General features: G+C 32.6%; 1 protein-coding gene across 1 annotated transcript in view; it reads left to right on the top strand.

Annotated features, from left to right (window-relative positions):
* tyn (trynity) overlaps window positions 1-18,878 on the top strand; it is a 136,673-nt gene that overhangs the window by 77,287 nt on the left and 40,508 nt on the right. The window contains exons 6-7 of the mRNA XM_088232425.1: window positions 2,317-2,586; window positions 6,014-6,245. Of these exons, the coding sequence (XP_088088551.1) occupies window positions 2,317-2,586; window positions 6,014-6,245 (502 nt within the window). The remainder of the gene's footprint in view (window positions 1-2,316; window positions 2,587-6,013; window positions 6,246-18,878) is intronic.

The raw sequence follows: 18,878 nt of genomic DNA, 5'->3' as shown, positions 1-18,878 counted from the left end.
TAAAAAAAATACGTTTTTTTTTTAACTATAACATCACTAGTTTATATGAACCAACCAATGATAAGAGTTGTTAAATATTTTCGGTATACGGTACGTCAACGGACCAATCGGCAGAACTAACGGAGAAAAAGCGGAAGAGAGCTTGAAACGTCACCCACGGAGTAATTTCAGAAACACAAAACTTTAAAAAAATCATAGCGCTGATTATACGTCACATAAAAAATTTAAAATATATGTTTTTGTCTTAGTATAAAAGTCTATTAAGAAATAGTAAAATAAAAATAAAACGCTAATCTTACTCATCGCAAAACGCTGTTTGCCTACCTCTAAATATTATATAGATATTATGTATGCCAGATGCTATCCCCAAAAGCCGTTAATTACTGTAAATTTAGCGATTATTTTTAAACGCTATTAATATAAATCTTGCCGTCTTATTTGATTTTTGAATTAATGCTTATGCTCGCAAGACCTTTAAATATAAATTATATAAAACATAAGTGCATAAATAACATGCAGTTCCAGAAATACCGTAAAAAGATTTAAAGAAAGTACAGTATTTAGAAATACAGTATGGAAAGATAACCAAAAAACACTCAATACATAAATACAATACATTAAATTGATAGAAACAGTACAAAAATTGAAGCAGGCAAGTACATAATATTATATCAAATTATTAGAGTTTTTATTTATTTTTAATATAATATTTAAAATCTGTTAAATAATTCATTCCTTTGCGTAACACACATGATTAAGATACGCTGCGGTTGGTGTACTAATGCAGTACCCTATGCACCTCTAGGTGCGGAAAGGAATGATCATAATGATGATGGAATAATCAAGGTTCAAAAATGTTTTTAGTATGCCCAAATGTGTGTAAACATGCTGGATTTCCTCTCTAGGGAGTTTTTTATGTCTAAATTTGTTTCAACAGAGAGAGAAAAGATTTTCGAGTTCTATCGTTCTTAAAAAATGATGTTGAACTGATTTAATATTTTTGATGTGAACATCATAATATGGAGACCAGATAACAGAGTAATACTCTAGGTGTGGGCGAACTAGGGAACAGAGGAGTGTTTTAAGGGTATTGATATTTTTGAAGTCAGTTGTGCTTCTGCTAGTAAATCCAAGGAGTTTTAAGGATTTATTGATAACATGTTCAATATGAATTGTAAAAAAAAGTTTAGTGTCAAGTTATAATACCTAAATCTCGTATACTAGACACAGATGACAATATTTCATCGTTCAGTGAGTATTCGTATTATTAAAAAATCTCATAACCTTGCTCTTACTTATATATAAGAGAGATTTTTTTTAAATTATTTTTTTTGTTTTTTTACAATAAACATAAGTTACAAAACAGAGTATTAAAAAAATAAAGCATAGTTACATAGCAATGAAATACATATTAATAGTAAAAATAGTAAACAAAAAATCCCACGAAGGCATGGCCTAATCGTGGGTATACAAGAAAATGTTAATGAATTTTTGCTCCTATAATAAATAATGGATAGTTATAATTTTTGTGTAACAAAAGAAAGAAAAGTAAAAATATTCTGTAAAAGATTATATGCCATTCTTTTTTTATAGTAATTGAAAAAGGAAATAAAAAACATTTATAAAAAAACAAAAAAATATTCCTTATTATTAAAGGGCAAAAAAATAAATCATAGAAAAAAAGAGGTAAGTTAACTTAAGTTTGAATCCAGGGGAGTGCATGTTTTTTAAAAGAAAGAAAATTTTGAAAGTTTGGAATCAATGAAATATTATCAATAAAAAAAGAATTGAAAAATTTTGGATCATAAAATATGCATGTCTCTGTGCGAGCCTCGATTTACAATGTGGTATTTCTAACACACGATTCCTTCTTTGACTTGATCTATTTGAATTACTTGTAAATACATTTTGGTTCTTAAATATATATTTTAAACATTGAGAACAATATATTTGTCTTAGGTCTAAAAGTTTAGCTTATTGGAACAATTGGAAAGAGGGAAAAGTGCGATTTTTGTGAAGCATTATTTTTAATATAAATTTTTGAACAGTTTTTAATGGTTTAATATGATTTTTGTAAGTTCCCCCCCATCCAATTATTTCATAGGAAAGCGATGACTGTATAAATGAGCTCTGGCTCTTCAACTGACAAAACAGTTTCTAATGGTTTAATATGGTTAAGAGTGTACCGCCCGGCGTATTCTCCATCGGCTTCTGTCTTTGTCCATCCTTCTCCAGTTTCTATTCCTAGCGCACTCCAGTCATCTTCGTCACAATCTAACCATTACAAATCAATAACGTTGTAATTTTGTTCTCCAGAAACGGTTTACCTGCCGCTCGGCCGAGTACGAATACGGCACCATGCGCTGCGCCCTCAGCGAGGCGGACCGCCGCACGGGGGGCGCGGGCGCCGGCGCCGCGCCCCGCCTGGCGGACTCCCCGGGCACCGACTACTTCGAGAACCTGTGTCTGCGGGCCGGCCAGGCCTGCAAGGACAACCGGGGCTTCTCCCAGCCCCGGCTGGGCGTGGCGGAAGACAAGGTGGCGCAGTACGCGGGCCTGCATTACTACGTGGACAAGGAGCTGCAGGTAAGGCGCCGGTCGTTTAAGGAGGATATGCGGCGGAAGGCGGTTTGATGAAAACAGTTTTTTTGACACTCGCAGATGCGGAGCTAGGGGTTGCCTGAATGTCTTACTCGTAATGACCTTAGGCCATAGGCCAGGAACCATGCGAAGGAACTGATAAAAGGGTACTAGAAAAGTTTTGGTTATCACTAGAGCCCTTACAGGGCACTGCAGATTGAACAAACACCTTGCTGGAATGAACCTTTCCAAAACTTTTAAGCGTAGGTTAATGATATTCTTTATATGATAAAAAGAGCCTCATCCTCGGGAGACAACTCATCAAGATCCACTGATGATATCGGAAATGGCGGAAATTCTCCAGAAGATATTAACCAAGCTGTAAAAGATTTAAATTTATTTCAACAGAGAGGGAAAAAAAATGAGAAAGGAATAAGGAAGTCTAGGCATTTACAGGGCTTATGACCTGTCATTGGCTGGTTTAAGTGGCCACTTTACACACTGTGTAACATTCACCATTCTTCCTATGTTTGAACATCCACATTTCCTCAACTCTTCCATCTGTTGACTTTTGTGAAGTAAAAGAGCTGAAACCTTTATCACGTGGGTGAGATTCTCAAAATCAAAATTTCTCAAAATTTGAAAAAGAAAAATTAATACATACTGTTCAATGATTCTTTTTCCATAATTTATGTGAATGAACATATAATTTAGCCCTGTTATAGCAAAATAAATTTAAAATAAAAAATACACCGCTCATGTTACGCGCGCGCGTACCCCATCACTGTCATCAGTCGACTGAAGACTAAATCTGTTTTAGACAACACCCGCCGCAGAACAGCGTCTCTGTCTTCCTTGTTATGACTTCTGTCTTCGTTCTCTCTTTTGTATAAGGTATTGATGTGTTGCTGAATTAGCGAACATTCATTATTTGCGTAACAAGAGTAAATATTTTTTTTATTGACACTTAGCATAATTATACAAATTTTACTTTCCATATCGGATGTAAAAATGTCCATTTGAAGATTACAAAAATACGAATTTATCATTTTAAAAACTAAGATATATCAAGCCTTGTGTTCTGCGTCGACTAGTGTGACATCACAGCCACACAAGAGTTAACGAAACTATTTATTTTTTTTAGAATAAGTATCATGAATATTTTTTTTGTGCGGCAGGCTTTTTTCAAAAATAGTCATATTACACAATATTATTTTTGGTATGTGTATATATATTTACATATTTATACACACACAATTCTGGGTTTTATCCAAGGGGGAGTAGGTATATTTTTATTTATATCACTACAGAGATGGGTAGAATTTTTATGGATATTGATATTAAAGATTATGGATATTCGAGCGTTTACAGGGCTTATGACCTGTCATAGGTTGGGTTCAAGTGGTTCAGTGGTTCATAGATGGCGCTCCAAACGCGCTAGCGAAAGCTTTCCTTGTTTCATGACATATATACAAAAACCAAAAATGTCACCGATATGGATATTCGCTAATAAGCGGAATGGGGAATGTTGTAGTATCTACATAAAAGTGGCCACTTGAACCCAACCTATGACAGGTCATAAGCCCTGTAAACGCTCGAATATCCATAATCTTGAAACAAAAATTCTACCCATCTCTGTAGTGATATAAATAAAATAGTCATATTACCGTTAAAAAATAGTTACCATATTGACACTTTTAAGTTCCGGCCGAATACACATAGAATTTACCCTGTACCCGGTCCATTTTTGTGAAATTTCATGCTTTGTGAAGGGTTTCTTAAAAGTGTCATAATTATAAAAATTCTGGGTTAAATCAATTAAAACTTCTCACATTTATTTGAAACAATTTAAGAAGTCATTTTTTTATAAAAGTTTTGCCAACATTGGCCTTTATGGAGAGTATGGAGAGCCACATTGCAATGTTCGCACATATACAGCGTCTCACCTCTTTTTTGTGCTTTGTATCCCGGAGCAGTGTAAACACGTGATTATAATAACCACAAGTTGTGTCCCGGTCTCGTGTCTTAACGTGGTTTACCAGCAGCGAAAAAGTAGTAGTAAAAGTCACTAGATGTCAATAAAATGCACCTTCTTAAACAGCTGGTAAACCACGTGAAAACACGTGACCGGGACGCAACGCGTGATTATACAGGTGTTCTTTAATTCAATTCAATTCAATTCAATTTATTTATTTTAAATATAACATATACATTACAAAAATATATTCAATACGTACATATTATAAAAAAGGAAAAAAAATACACGAAAGAGACTCATGTCAAAGGAGTCGAAGAATCCTGCTCCGGAAAACCCCTTCGGATACATGAAACAGATCAATATCCAGAGCGATGTTGTTCAGCATAGCGGTAGCTCTTCCAACAGGCATAACCATAGGCAGGTTGGTCCTGAATATCGGAATATGAAACAATCTATGCTGACGCTGTCTTAGGTGATTATCAGGAACATACAAACCAATGCTCATCATAATTTCAGAATTATCGAATTCCAGAAAATGTGTGGTCAAATACACATTCCTTCTAGTCTCTAAACTGTTGTAGCCAAGCATACCCTGGAGAAACTCGGTCGGGTAGAGCCAAGGATAATACCCGCACTCTCTCATGTAGAGATATCTCAGAAATTTATTTTGGATTTTCTCTATCATAAGAGAGTACTTCAGTTCATGTGGCCCCCAAATCATCGAGCCACTCTCGAGTCTACTTCGCACCGAGGAGTTGTAAAGAGTTCTCAGTACGCGGGTATTTTCGAAAACCCTGGCAGTACGCAGAACAAATCCTAACATCTTCAATGCATCACCACTGATTGTCTCTATGTGTTCATGAAATGTCAGAGTGCTTACAAATCTAACGCCCAGATCCTTAACATTCGATGTTCGTATCAGATTCTGGACATTCATTTTGTAGCGAAAAAAAAGAGTTTTTGGGCCCTAGTGAAGGACGTGACCGAACACTTGGAAACATTAAACCCTGTCACATCCGAAACCACGATGATCAGTATGAGCAAGAAGACATATTGGCACATTAAAATAAATTTTTAGAACGAATAAAATTTACAAAAAGAAAATATTTAAAAAAACAAATATTTACTTATTTCTGCAGGGGTTAAACGAGGATGGCGCCCCCTTCGCTTCTTCCCTGCAGGAGTACGGAACTATTCGTTTTTTTTAAATATTTTCTTTTCAAAAAAATTGTTCGTTCTAAGCATTTTTTTAATATGCTAATATGTCTTCTTGCCCATACTGATCATCGTGGTTTCGGACGTGACAGGGTTTAAAGAACACCTGTATAGTCACGAGTTTACACGGCTCCGGGATACAAAGTGTTATTAGACAGCGTATAAAACTAGACGCTTTTAAGGGTTTTGAAGGCCCTGGCTCCCATGAAATACAATTAATAACAAAAACTATTATTCCAGGTCACTTCTGAGTCTGCCTGCCGCCTGGCCTGTGAGATAGAGACTGAATTCCTCTGCCGATCGTTCCTGTATCTTGGCTCCGCCCCTTCTCCCGCCTTCCAGTACAACTGCAGGCTGTTCCACCTGGATCACAGGTCCCTGCCTGACGGCCCCTCGACTTACCTGAACGCCGAGAGACCCCTCATCGATGATGGAGATATTACCGGAAACTACTTTGAGAACTTCTGTGACAGTAAGTGACACCATTCAAACTTTTACTAGAATTTCTTCTGAGCCTTGTAAAAAAATGTAAACTGACGCGACGCGCGACGGTTGGACTTTTGATTTATAGAGTTTAGTTAGTTAGAACAATCAACCCCCAAAATTTATAGATGTTAGATTGTGCTTTGTCAGTTGAAGAGCCAGAGCTCATTTATACAGTTATCGCTTTCCTATTGAATAATTGGATGGGGGGGAACTTACAACAATCATATTAAACCATTATAAACTGTTCAAAAATTTATATTAAAAATAATGCTTCACAAAAATCGCACTTTTCCCTCTTTCCAATTGTTCCAATAAGCTTAACTTTTAGATCTAAGATAAATATATTGTTTTCAATGTTTAAAATATATATTTAAGAACCAAAATTTATTTACAAGTAATTCAAATAGATCAAGTCAAAGAAAGAATCGTGTGTTAGAAATACCACATTGTAAAACGAGGCTCGTGCGGGACTCTGTGCAGAGACATGCATATTTTATAGGCCCAAAAATTTTTAATTATTTTTTTACTGATAATATTTCATTGATTCCAAACTTTCAAAATTTTCCTTCTTTTAAAAAACATGCACTATCCTGGATTTAAACTAAAGATATGAACTCTTTTTTTCTATGATTTATTTTGTTACTCTTTAGTAATAAGGAATATTTTTGTGTTTTTTAAAAATATTTTTTATTTCCTTTTTTAATTACTATAAAAAAAAACCATATTATCTCTTACAGAATATTTTTTTTTCTTTCTTATGTTATACAAAAATATTATAACTGTCCATTATTTATAATAGAAGCAAAAATTCATTAACATTTCCTTGTATACCCACGAACAGGCCATGCCTTTGGGGGATTTTTTTGTTTACTATTTTTCAATTAATATGAATTTCATTGATATGTAATTATGCTTTATTTTTTTAATACTCTGTTTTTTTATTATGTTTATTGTAAAAAAACTAAAAAAATAAAATTAAAAAAAAAAATAATATATATAAAAAAAAACAAGGATGAAATATTTTTTATAATATAAAAAAAAATCATAATAATTTCAATCGTACATAACGACAGAATAATGTTATAACATATTACAACAGAGATGAAAACATTTTAGAGAAGGGAATATTGAAGTCTAGGAATCCACAATGCTGTTTAACATTCACCTTTCTGCCTATATTTGAACCGCTATATTCCCTCAATTATTCCATCTCTGTATTCCCACTCTGCTGACTTTGTAATAACGTAACTTAAGTTGTGTTTTTCGTAATTATTCAACCTTTTTTTTGTTCTATTTTCGAGATGAATCGATGCGCAATGTAAATCATGATTTTTGCCTAATAGCAGTCTAGACTCCGTATTCAGGAACTAAAGTGAACTCCACAAGCCTTGAACTCGCGACTTTTAGATCAGTTGGCAAGCGTGCTAATCACTTTATTATTAGGCACTAAAAGTAAATAGTTCTCCTGTCTGATAAAAACGGCCATTGCGGAACACCGCCAAGGTATTTAAAAATCAGTTTGAAAAATGGTCGTCGAAGATTTGAAGACATATTTAAACGATGTTTTATGATTTGAAATAGGAAGATAATCATTATCATCATTCTTATTCATACTTAATGGCGCTTAGGGCATTTTATTTGAACGCTAAATGCAACGTACCTGAATTTTGTTTAAAATTTACGTAAGTCGTTAATGCACACAAAAGCAAAATGTACAAGGTATGCAATAATAAAAAAACAATACAAAAGTTTTTAAAAAATATTTATGAAAATGTAGTTAACTGTTTTCGTGTAAGGATGATTATATTTAATTGAACTTAGCAGAAATTTTGTTACATAGGTGGCGTACATATTACGGTGAGCTTTATTAATTAATTTTACCATTTAATTAATTATAATAATGGTTCGAATACAATAAATAAGAAACGTAGATAATACTTTGAATCTAGCCGTGTCAAAAAACGTGAATAGAATTTTCGTTTGTGTTGAGTATCATTAGCAATGTGGTGTTGTATAACCGGTACCAGCGCCGAACGGAGATAGTCTCATTTCGGTTTCCGTTTCGCAGCATTTGGTGACTTGTTAGGTTGGTTTATGTGAACCTGGTATTCAATGTGTCTATAAAAATATAGACATACAATCAAAAAGCTTTAACGAAAGACAGATCCAAATTTTTAACTCGAGGAATCAAACGGAAAAAAATAAACTAAAGGGTGGTGGGAACTACCACGAACCCTAAATTCGGGCAAAAATGTTTCAGGTTTTCGGGTCCCAAAATATTGAACGTATTAAATGTTCATTGCCAAACTCACAGTGAAAAAGGCAATTAAAGCAGTAGAGCTAAATTCAATTAAAATAACGGAGGATGGAGAATACCTTTAATAAGGGAATATGGAAGTCTAGGCATCTACCTGTTATTGGCTGGTTTAAGTGGCCACTTTACACACTGTGTAACATTCACCATTTTGCCTATGTTTGAACATCCAGATTTCTTAAATTCTTCCATTTGTTGATTTTAGTGAAGTTAAAGAGCCGAAACCTTTATTGTTGTGAAGATCTGTGAAAAATATTTTTTTTAAACTAGATTATTTGTTTGTTTGTTTGTTTGTTTGTTTGTTTGTTTGTCTGTCTGTCTGTCTGTCTGTCTGTCTGTCTGTCTGTCTGTCTGTCTGTCTGTCTGTCTGTCTGTCTGTCTGTCTGTCTGTCTGTCTGTCTGTCTGTCTGTCTGTCTGTCTGTCTGTCTGTCTGTCTGTCTGTCTGCCTGTCTGTCTGTCTGTCTGTCTGTCTGTCTGTCTGTCTGTCTGTCTGTCTGTCTGTCTGTCTGTCTGTCTGTCTGTCTGTCTGTCTGTCTGTCTGTCTGTCTGTCTGTCTGTCTGTCTGTCTGTCTGTCTGTCTGTCTGTCTGTCTGTCTGTCTGTCTGTCTGTCTGTCTGTCTGTCTGTCTGTCTGTCTGTCTGTCTGTCTGTCTGTCTGTTTGTTTGTTTGTTTGTTTGTTTGTTTGTTTGTTTGTTTGTTTGTTTGTTTGTTTGTTTGTTGTTTGTTTTATTTGTCCTGTTGTAATTTGTTAATCTTTATGACTCTTGAGGGGGTGAAATCCAGTCTTTCGTCTTCAAAATTTGGACAAACTCAAATATTGAATGAATATTCCATTTTTTACGATTTGAAATCTCTCATTTTTGCATGTGTGTGGACTACACAGCACCGCAACGCGCGGATGTTTTTGGCACTGTAAGGGAAGAGTCAGCAACAATCTCTGTAATATCTCTGAGTTATTTTGCTAAACGCATTCAATGTAATAGTGATTACACAGCATAATGGCCGTTTCCGGTCCGCTCACTGTGGATGTTTACATGACTTACAGAGGCGTGATATGCGTTACTGTAATCAGAAGTTTATAAACTAGATTATCAATTAAAATCATTTCTATCATCCGTATATAATACTATAGTTCAGGAGTTTATGGTACGTCACAGTGGCAAGCGATATTTTTTTCAGGTAATCTACAAAAAAAATATAATTAATTTGTACTTACATATAAGTAAATGATATTTATTTATTATTTATTTGACCCTTTATATACATATACAACATATATACATATAAGGGCGGGCATATTGACTTAAGGCAATTTCTTCTTACCTACCCAAACCGTTCAGTTTAAGAAAATTATAAATACACGGACATATTGAATCTTACAGTTTTATACAAAAATTTAAAACAAAGATTAACAAAATAAAATAATATTTAAAAAAAATTACACTATACTATGAAGAGAGGAGAGGGGATGGGAAGGAAAGAAGAAGAATAAAGGAACAATTTAAATATTTAGAAAGTGACATTTCAATCTTGACTTAAATGTAAATAAAGAAGGGGCGTCTTTAACATTAGTGGGTAGATTATTCCACAATCGAGCGGCTACTACTGTAAAGGAGGAGGCAAGAAAATTAGAGCTATGACAGGGTATTGAAAGGGTTCTCTCGTTACTAGAACGAAGAGATAATCCGTGTTGTGAAAGAGGTTGGATGAGCTCTCTCAGATAAACAGGCGAAGTGGTATTATTTAAAATATTGTAAAGAAGTAATAGAATAGAATATATACGGCCTAAGTCAATTTACAACAGTCACATGAAGAAACATAAATACAAGAAACTGAACAAAAAGAACATAAAACTATGTAGCTAAGACAAACAAGGGTAATACAATGATGGTATACAATATTTTCATAAAAACGAAAGACATTACCCAAACCATGCCAATCCAACTTCATCTCACACTGTTTTGGTTGCGAAGAGATCTACGAAAAGCCGGAAGATCTATCCCAAAGAATTTCAAGTCATGTGATGAATTGACTAATCTACACATTCTGGACATTGAGTCATAAAAACAAAAGTTTCTCTTAGAAGATTGAATAAATAGCAGATTTTGACTTCTGGTGACACGGTTGGAAACATAAAAAGAAATTGATTGCAACAGAGATGGGACATCACTAAAAGCATTTAGTATTTTGAAAATGCATATAAGGTCCATCTCAGTTCTACGTCTCTCCAATAAAGACAGATTAAGAGGTTGCTCTATTTCAAAATAGGAATAATTACCCCTTTGTAATTCGAGCAACCATGCCAACATAATTATAAATGGTTATTTTTTTCTGTGGTTCTGTGAAAATCAACCCAAAAAACAATTATTTTTAACTTCGCGATATGCGTAGTGGTAAATCGAGGAAATAGATTTGTGATAGCGGAAAATTAAATTAATTTCTCCAAACTGACAATGAATTATGCAGGCAACAATTTATTAAACATGTACTCGGACCAGAGAAAATCAACATGTTATATCACTGCCTAACCTAGTGTTGAAAATTCCTTCTTATCGGCTAATCAGCTCACGAAATCAGGGAAATCTGTGATCAGGAACACTGCAGGCACACAAATTTCATCTGGAGGCGGCGGATGATGATAAACGGTGATGGATGATAAAATGTTTGCGGCGTTGTGCGAGTTTAGGCAAAGTTATTACTTTCACGGTGAAAATAGCGAAATACATTTAGCAATTCAAAAAGGCGTGCGTATCATTCAGTCAAAAAAGCAAGGAGAAGCGAGCGGACCAAACAGTGTAGCCAAACCAAAAATGTCCCGTCAGGCGTCGCAAACTCACAAAACCAAAATTAGCCAGTAACTACCTACATATGATTATTCTGGCCAAAATACATAGAAATAAATTATTGGCTCAACGACGTAGCTTTATTCTACACTATTTTAAAACAACAGTTGTACAAAAGTTGAATAAAAAAATACCACAATTACATTCAGCAGATATTATAATTGAAATGTCATTATTGAGCACTATTCGATTCCTTTTAAAATAAATAATGCCAAAAACGGCCACTTCAATCGTCACATGTCTTATGTGATACATTATATGTCGACGGTATCCTATCAAAGAAAAATAGTCCTTCGAAAATAATGTTCGAAATACTAGTTTCCAAGTCGAGAATCTTAAAATTTGTCATTGGAGAATTAAGGCCATAGTTTGTTCTATGCTGGTCCATGAATAGTACTTCATTGTTTCTTAACCTACGAGTCGGAATACAGAATTTCACCTATCCCAGTTATGATGACACATCAATTATGCCATTTAGTAAGCCGAACTTATATAGAGTCAATATTAGTTCTAAGTTTTTATTTAGTAGCTTTCTAGTTTTTCTTTAAAAACTAGAAATATTAAACATTGACTCTATTTCAGCATAAGAATAATTACCTCTCTCTAGTCCAAGCATCCACGCTACTTTTCGAAGCACGTTGGACTGATTCAATGTGATCTATGCAATTCACATAGAATGGAGACCAGACCACGGAGGCATATTCTAGAAGAGGGCGAAGAGTTGAGCAATCAAAACTCTTTATTTGACGGACATTAGTAAAATCAGAGGATATTCTGTGAATGGAGCCAAGTAATGTTAGTGATTTATTTACTGTATTATCTATATGCTCGTTGTATGTCAGTTTGTAGTCCAAAACAACTTTTAAATCTCTGATGAACTTAACTACATCAATTTTGGAGTATTCTATTAGGTACTCGAAGGAAATCGGTTGTTTTGTTCTATGAAATGGCATTATTTGGAATGTTTTATATTTAGTTCTAATCTATTGACTTTACACCATTCGATAAAAGAGTTCGTGTCTGATTGAAGAAAAAAACAATCTTGTAAAGTTTGAATTATTTTGAGAATTTTGTTGTCGTCCGCGAAGAGCCAAAAGCGAGAGTTAGAGAATGATTTAGAAACATCAATAAGAAACAAATTGAAAAGCGGGGGTGCCAAATGGGCACCCTGAGGTACACTCAATGTAACATCAACACTGGTTGACCAATAGTTGAAGACCTGTAATAAAATTGGGCCTAAGCACCAGAAAAGTGAAAAAAAGTTACAAGGGTTTAAAGATATACTCAGTTTTTTTGGTATACAGCATATATTTTTTAATTCTTTAAAATGTGTACAAATGTGTAAGAAATAAGTTTAGTGAAAAATATATAGTAAAATATTATTTTAAAAGGGTATAAAATAACAAAGTAATTGAGAAGGCCTTAAGACCAACTGCTATTTCATTAGTCAGGCCTAAGTGCCTAGCGTAAAAACATAAAATAGGGCCTATCACCAACATCCATTAAAATGTCTGATTTTTAATTCAAGGATGCGTAAAACTAATAATTTTGAACAAAAAAATACATCATTTATAATGTAGGTATGTAAATTAAAAATAATAATTATTAATCAATGGAAAAAGATATCTATCATAACTCTCTACTGGAAAAGATTTTTGTAGAAATTTTTGTGTTCTTCAGAAGGCATATACTCGATCATGTTGAGTAAATCTTTTTTTTTTCGTCCGTGATCCGGCTTTGGTAATCTAATTGGCGTAGTTTATAGGTTTTTATATCGCCAATTAATTTATTTATTTTTAAATTTAATTAATTTATTACTTGTCTTAGCTCGTGAATAGTGGCTTTCTTGTCGTGGAAACAATTTAACATGCCCGATGACTTGGTTTTCGTCTTCAAGATCGAATTTTAGATATTTTTTCTTATTACCCCTTTTTCGGTGAGGGTAGTCTCTCCGCGTTTTTTTCTCTATTAGTAGGACTCGAATACCTTAATACTTACTCCAAATATATCAATAAAAGTGGCACGACAGACATTGACTACTTGACCATTGTCATTGGGGACAGTGTAATAAACAGTACACTGCCTTTTGCTTTCTGATGGGTTTTTGTATTTCCCATTTCTCCGTCTTTTAATGTTTGAAATATGGAATAATCCCATTAAATTTGCACTTTGCTTCAACCAGTCACCTGCTTCGTAAAATTATTTATGCAACTGCAGTTTTTGATCATAAAGAAGACTTTTACAGTCATTCTGGCACTTGCAAGTGAACTGAAAAAAAAAGTCAACTTTACGGAGGACTGTCAAAAATAACCCTAAATGCAATACTACAAATTATTTACCTGGGTGAATATGTATTTCACTTTTGACATTTCGAAAAGCCATATTTTTATCGCTTTCTTGCCAAAAAATAAATATTCACCCACCTATCTGATAATTTCGCAGGAGTAATTAGGAAAATGCCCAATGTTTCTTGTAAATTCATCTATAAAGCTATTAATCTTCTAAATTATATATGAAATACATACTAAATTATACATGAATTTTAGTTAAAACGTTTGAATAAAATTTGTAAAATTTGGTATAACGGGGTCAATTTAGCACTTATTACAGCTATAAATTTAGAAAAATCCTTTTAAAATCTCAGAATAAATAAGGCAAAATATCATGCAAATGAACATAAAATACTCCGCTATTCTTAAAACTTTAGTAATTCACTCAAATATTGTATTTTAAGCCGATATTTTTCCATACTAAAATAATTGAAATATCAGACGCCGTGCAATTCGAAAACGAAATTCGCCGACAATTATTTGGAATTCCCCATACAAACATAAAATTTTTGACAGCCGGTTCTTCATTTAAAAAATGGCAGAAAATATCACTCACTATTTGGTGATCGTGTTCACTCGATTTCTCCTCCCAGGCTACGTGCTTTGACCCCTGTGCACCACAGACATCGTTTGCACATCCCTAGATTTTGAACGCTAGTTAAAACTTATCAAAAATTTGTCAAAACAGTTTTTAAAAACAAATCGGCTTACCGAAGTATTCGGAGGACTTATTGCTGGTACAATCACATTTTTAGTAGAACAATATTGTTTCCCTTGGGCTTTTAACTTTTTATTTTCACTTAACTTATTAAAACCACTTCTTTTCCGCTTTGTTGTAAAAGGCGTATCCGGATCACAAGTCTCACGTCCAGCCATTTTGTATGAAATGCTTGGCGCTGCGATTAATCACGTAGGCCCTTATATGCGTTAATGGGTATTGTACTTAGGCTCCATCCCATATACATGACTTCAGATTGATATAAAAGATTTTTTTCTAGTACATAAGTTCTAATTTGTGTTATTAGCATAGGCATATAGAACATTTCCTCATACTCAACGTAATTTTTTATTTTTTGGTATTTAAGCCCTATTTTATTACAGGTCTTCAGTTATATATCCTAACATTTTGTTTCCTACCAGTTAGATACGAATTAATAAATGAGAGTAATTGATCTTTTATTCCCAAGGCATGTAATTTAAATATTTATTTATTTATACATCAACGGTTCAAAGAACGTTTTACAAAAAAATAATAATTTACGGAAATAATCACAGCAGTGCACAATAAACATGTAGTACAGAGTATGAAATAATAGAATAATTAAAACTAAAAAAAATAGTGAAGATATAATACAAAAAACAAAAAGTAAAAAAGAAACAAAACATCTCTAAATAAAATATAACAATAACCATGAGAAAATCTTATGTTCTAAATATAAATATAACACGGTAAAGTTAAGAATGACAAGATAATAATAATTAAAAACATAATACAACATTAGTATTTTAAAAAAATATATGTTTTTTGAACAATAAAAAATAAAAACTTAAATTGAATTAACTAAATAATACCTTTATTTAGTGAAATCATCATCATCAGTTGGTTTAAAGAAGTTGCCATTTGGCAATAAATCCACCGATGTACAATTTAAATTATGTCTAACATATTAAATAATGAATTAAAAATCACGTATTCCAGAAAACAAAGTTAAATTGATATTATATTTTAAAATAAATCCATTATTTTTCTAATAAATAACGAGTGAGAATTCAATAGGTGCGAAGGTTTTCACGGTCACTGTTATCAATATTATGTATCTTTTTTGGGTGATACCGTGTATGTTGGATTTGATCCGACGTTTCGGCTACCATTGCAGGAGCCATCTTCAGGGAAAACTGTGTGTTTTATAGAGAAATGTATGTGTTTAAGTACTAGTAATTTGTACCGTGTCACAGTCAGCAGTAGGCACATTTCTAGTTTTGTAGGAAAGAATAATTATGTTTATGTACTAGTAATTTGTACTGTGTCGCAGCCGGCAGTAGGCGCATTTCTATTCGTTTTTGTCATAATATGTAGTGCTGGGAACCATGTTGAATTTAATTTAAGCCCGTCGTCTTTTTTTATATTATTTGGATGTCTGTGTATTTCAATTGCCTCTTTTATTATTCGGATCAAATCCAACATACACGGTATCACCCAAAAAAGATACATAATATTGAGTGAGAATTCGTTTTAATTCATGGACAGAATTTTTTATTAAAAATATCGAATATTTGTTCTAATTTTTTTCCATACCTATGTATCCTGGGTATAGGTGAGTGCATTTCGAAGTTGGTCCGTGAAAATATGAGAATTTTATGATCTACTTTGTCAAATGCCTTGAAAAAATCAGTGCAGAGAACAAATACAAATAAATATTCAAATGCACACATAATATTGACATTAAAATTATTACAAAACGTGTTGGTCAATTGAGTATTTCAAAAGTAAATTGGATTCTCACGTAGCGTCGAGATGAATTCATAAATAATAAAAACGTACGCTTTAATTATGCACGTAAAATTTAATTGACAGGAAACTGACCATTTGAGCACTCCTCGGGCGAATCACTGTGTATGGGAAACATATTATACGAAAAGTTTTTGAATTTTGAAAATAATAGCGGGGCGGTCAATAAGCTTTCGTCGTGGATTAATCAACTTTCCAGACTTCTATATTACCTTCTCTAAAATGTTCTTCATCTCTTTTGTAATCTTTACATATATAATTCCTCTATACGTGTCATGTCACTGAGCTCCTTCTAAACGGCTCAACCGATTTACGTGCGGTTTTCAACGAAATGTAGATTTTTGCACTAAGCGTGTTCGTAGATATTAAAATTTTCAATCGAATCCGTAAAAATAAAGTTAGAAACACAAATCTTTTTTTCATCGACCTGCCAGGGTTGTATTTGACGAGAATGCACTTACGAAAAAAATGGAAGTATGTTGTTTTTTTATGTTTTTAAAAAATGTTTGTTTTTGACTGTTTACAAACAACATTCGCTTTTTATGGATCCCAATCAGATTCTTTCATTACATTCCTTATAATTTCTTCCAATTTATTTATTTTTACTAGATTTTTCTTAATGTTAAAATAATATTAACTGACATTGAATACATTTTTGGAAATCGCATTCATATAAAGTAAAAAGTAATAAAGTGCACCCCAACAGGTGAGAAGAGCCGAGTTCAACATTTGCAAAAATAATTCTATATTTTAAAATGAAATATTTTACGTTTTGGAATTAAACTATAAACAAGTACCTAGGTACCTACTGAAATTCAATATTTGAATACTAATAATTTTTAGTTTTGGAATTCAATCATGAACAAGAACCTACTACTTATCATGAAAAGTATTTTTCCTAGCTAATAGTAAGCAAGCTAACGTTCGGGCAGGACGACGTCTGACGGGTCCGCTAGTATGTTAATATAAACAGCTCCCTAGGGAGTTGAATCCAGTCCTTATCTACAAAATTTGGACAAACTCAAAATATTTTTAATCACAAAAATATGAATATGAAAGATCTCAAAGATTAGAATCTACCAACTACAGTTCTATTTCACACACAGAACTGTATTCTTATAAACCCAGACACGGATAATGTAATGTATAAGTATAAAGTTTATATTTGAAGCACTAACTTTGTGGTTATTCTTTATAATAAAATAAATAAAACAACAAAACAAAACAATTAGTTAAAAACAAAGTTGTTTTTTTTATTTTATTATAATGTATTAGTATTTCAAAATGCCCACTAGGCGTATGTAAATAGACATTAAGCACATGTCTAAGTTTTTACTCCAAAACTTTTATCATTTTACCTCAAATATTCTCTTAGAAATTAATCAGCTCTGAAAATCATATTAACTTATGCTTGATTAATGACATCAATTATTACAACAATTAAGTCGGTAATTAAAAGAAGCGTGAATGCGCCTACTAATAAAAAAACCATTATAAAGTATTATATTTGTTTATTTAATCGTAGGAACACCTTGTCCTTGGAGTTACATCAATCATTTATTCTGACAAGCAGTTTCTGCTGAGATAACTAACCACGAATTCAACCGAACGATCGTGTTTGCGATCTTTTATGCGAAAGATCGTATTTGTGCTTACATTTTATTTTGTTTTATTGAAATAAAGGACACTTAGTGCGTTTTCCATATTAGTTACAAATACAGTTAAATAAACATACATGTTAGTATTATTATAAGACAGAGCATTTAAAACAATATTAGTAATTTACAAATTATGAAAGTCTAAAAAGGATAAACTATATAAAAAAAAAAAAACAGTTTTATTTTATTTATTTATAAATTTATTGCAAAAAAATATATACATACTTAATAACAGGGAATCTATATAAAACTACTTAATGTAAAATGAAAACGGAGTGTTCTCTGTTTATGATAGTCTCCATCTAACATGGCACAGCCTGTTCTAAGATGGAGATTTTCTATCTTTAGAGCATAAGTAGTCCAATACTAAGAAAACAATAAAATAAAAAAGAAAAACTAAAACTACTTAATTACATATAAATGCCTAGCTAATCAAATGTAAGAAATTAAAAATCATTATTATACAAATATAAAGTATATGTGCCAAGAATACATGTTACTTAAGCATAAATAATATAGTATAATATATATAAAAACAAATATAAAGCAACGAAATACATAAAAATATAAATAATATGTGTTTCAATTATATAAAGTACTACGTTTTTTGATTTACATATATTTTTCAAAAAATCTCTCGTTACACTATTTATATGTGCAGTTATTTTTATTTTAAAATTTGTTTTACATTTTGAGTCTTTTATATTTGGCAATAAATCATTAAATATTTTTGGAGCAATTACATTGTATTGCTTTTTACCAAAGGCGGTTGATACAAATGGGACAATACAGTTAATTTGTGTTGCTGAACGAGTATTTATATTTTGTTGGGTTATTTTGACCTCACTTAATTTATTATAAAATTTAAGTAGTAGGCACCTTACAAACAATTGTCTTACATCCAATATATTTAACTTAGCGAATAGATCTTCCGTTGAAAACCTCAAAGGTTTTTTGAAAATGA

Source organism: Micrasema longulum, unplaced genomic scaffold (assembly GCF_059751315.1).
Source record: "Micrasema longulum isolate JH-2025_06_02 unplaced genomic scaffold, ASM5975131v1 h1tg000074l, whole genome shotgun sequence".
Taxonomy (NCBI): Eukaryota; Metazoa; Arthropoda; class Insecta; order Trichoptera; family Brachycentridae; genus Micrasema; species Micrasema longulum.
Note: the sequence above shows the minus strand (reverse complement) of the source record. Positions and strands in the feature narration are given on the sequence as shown.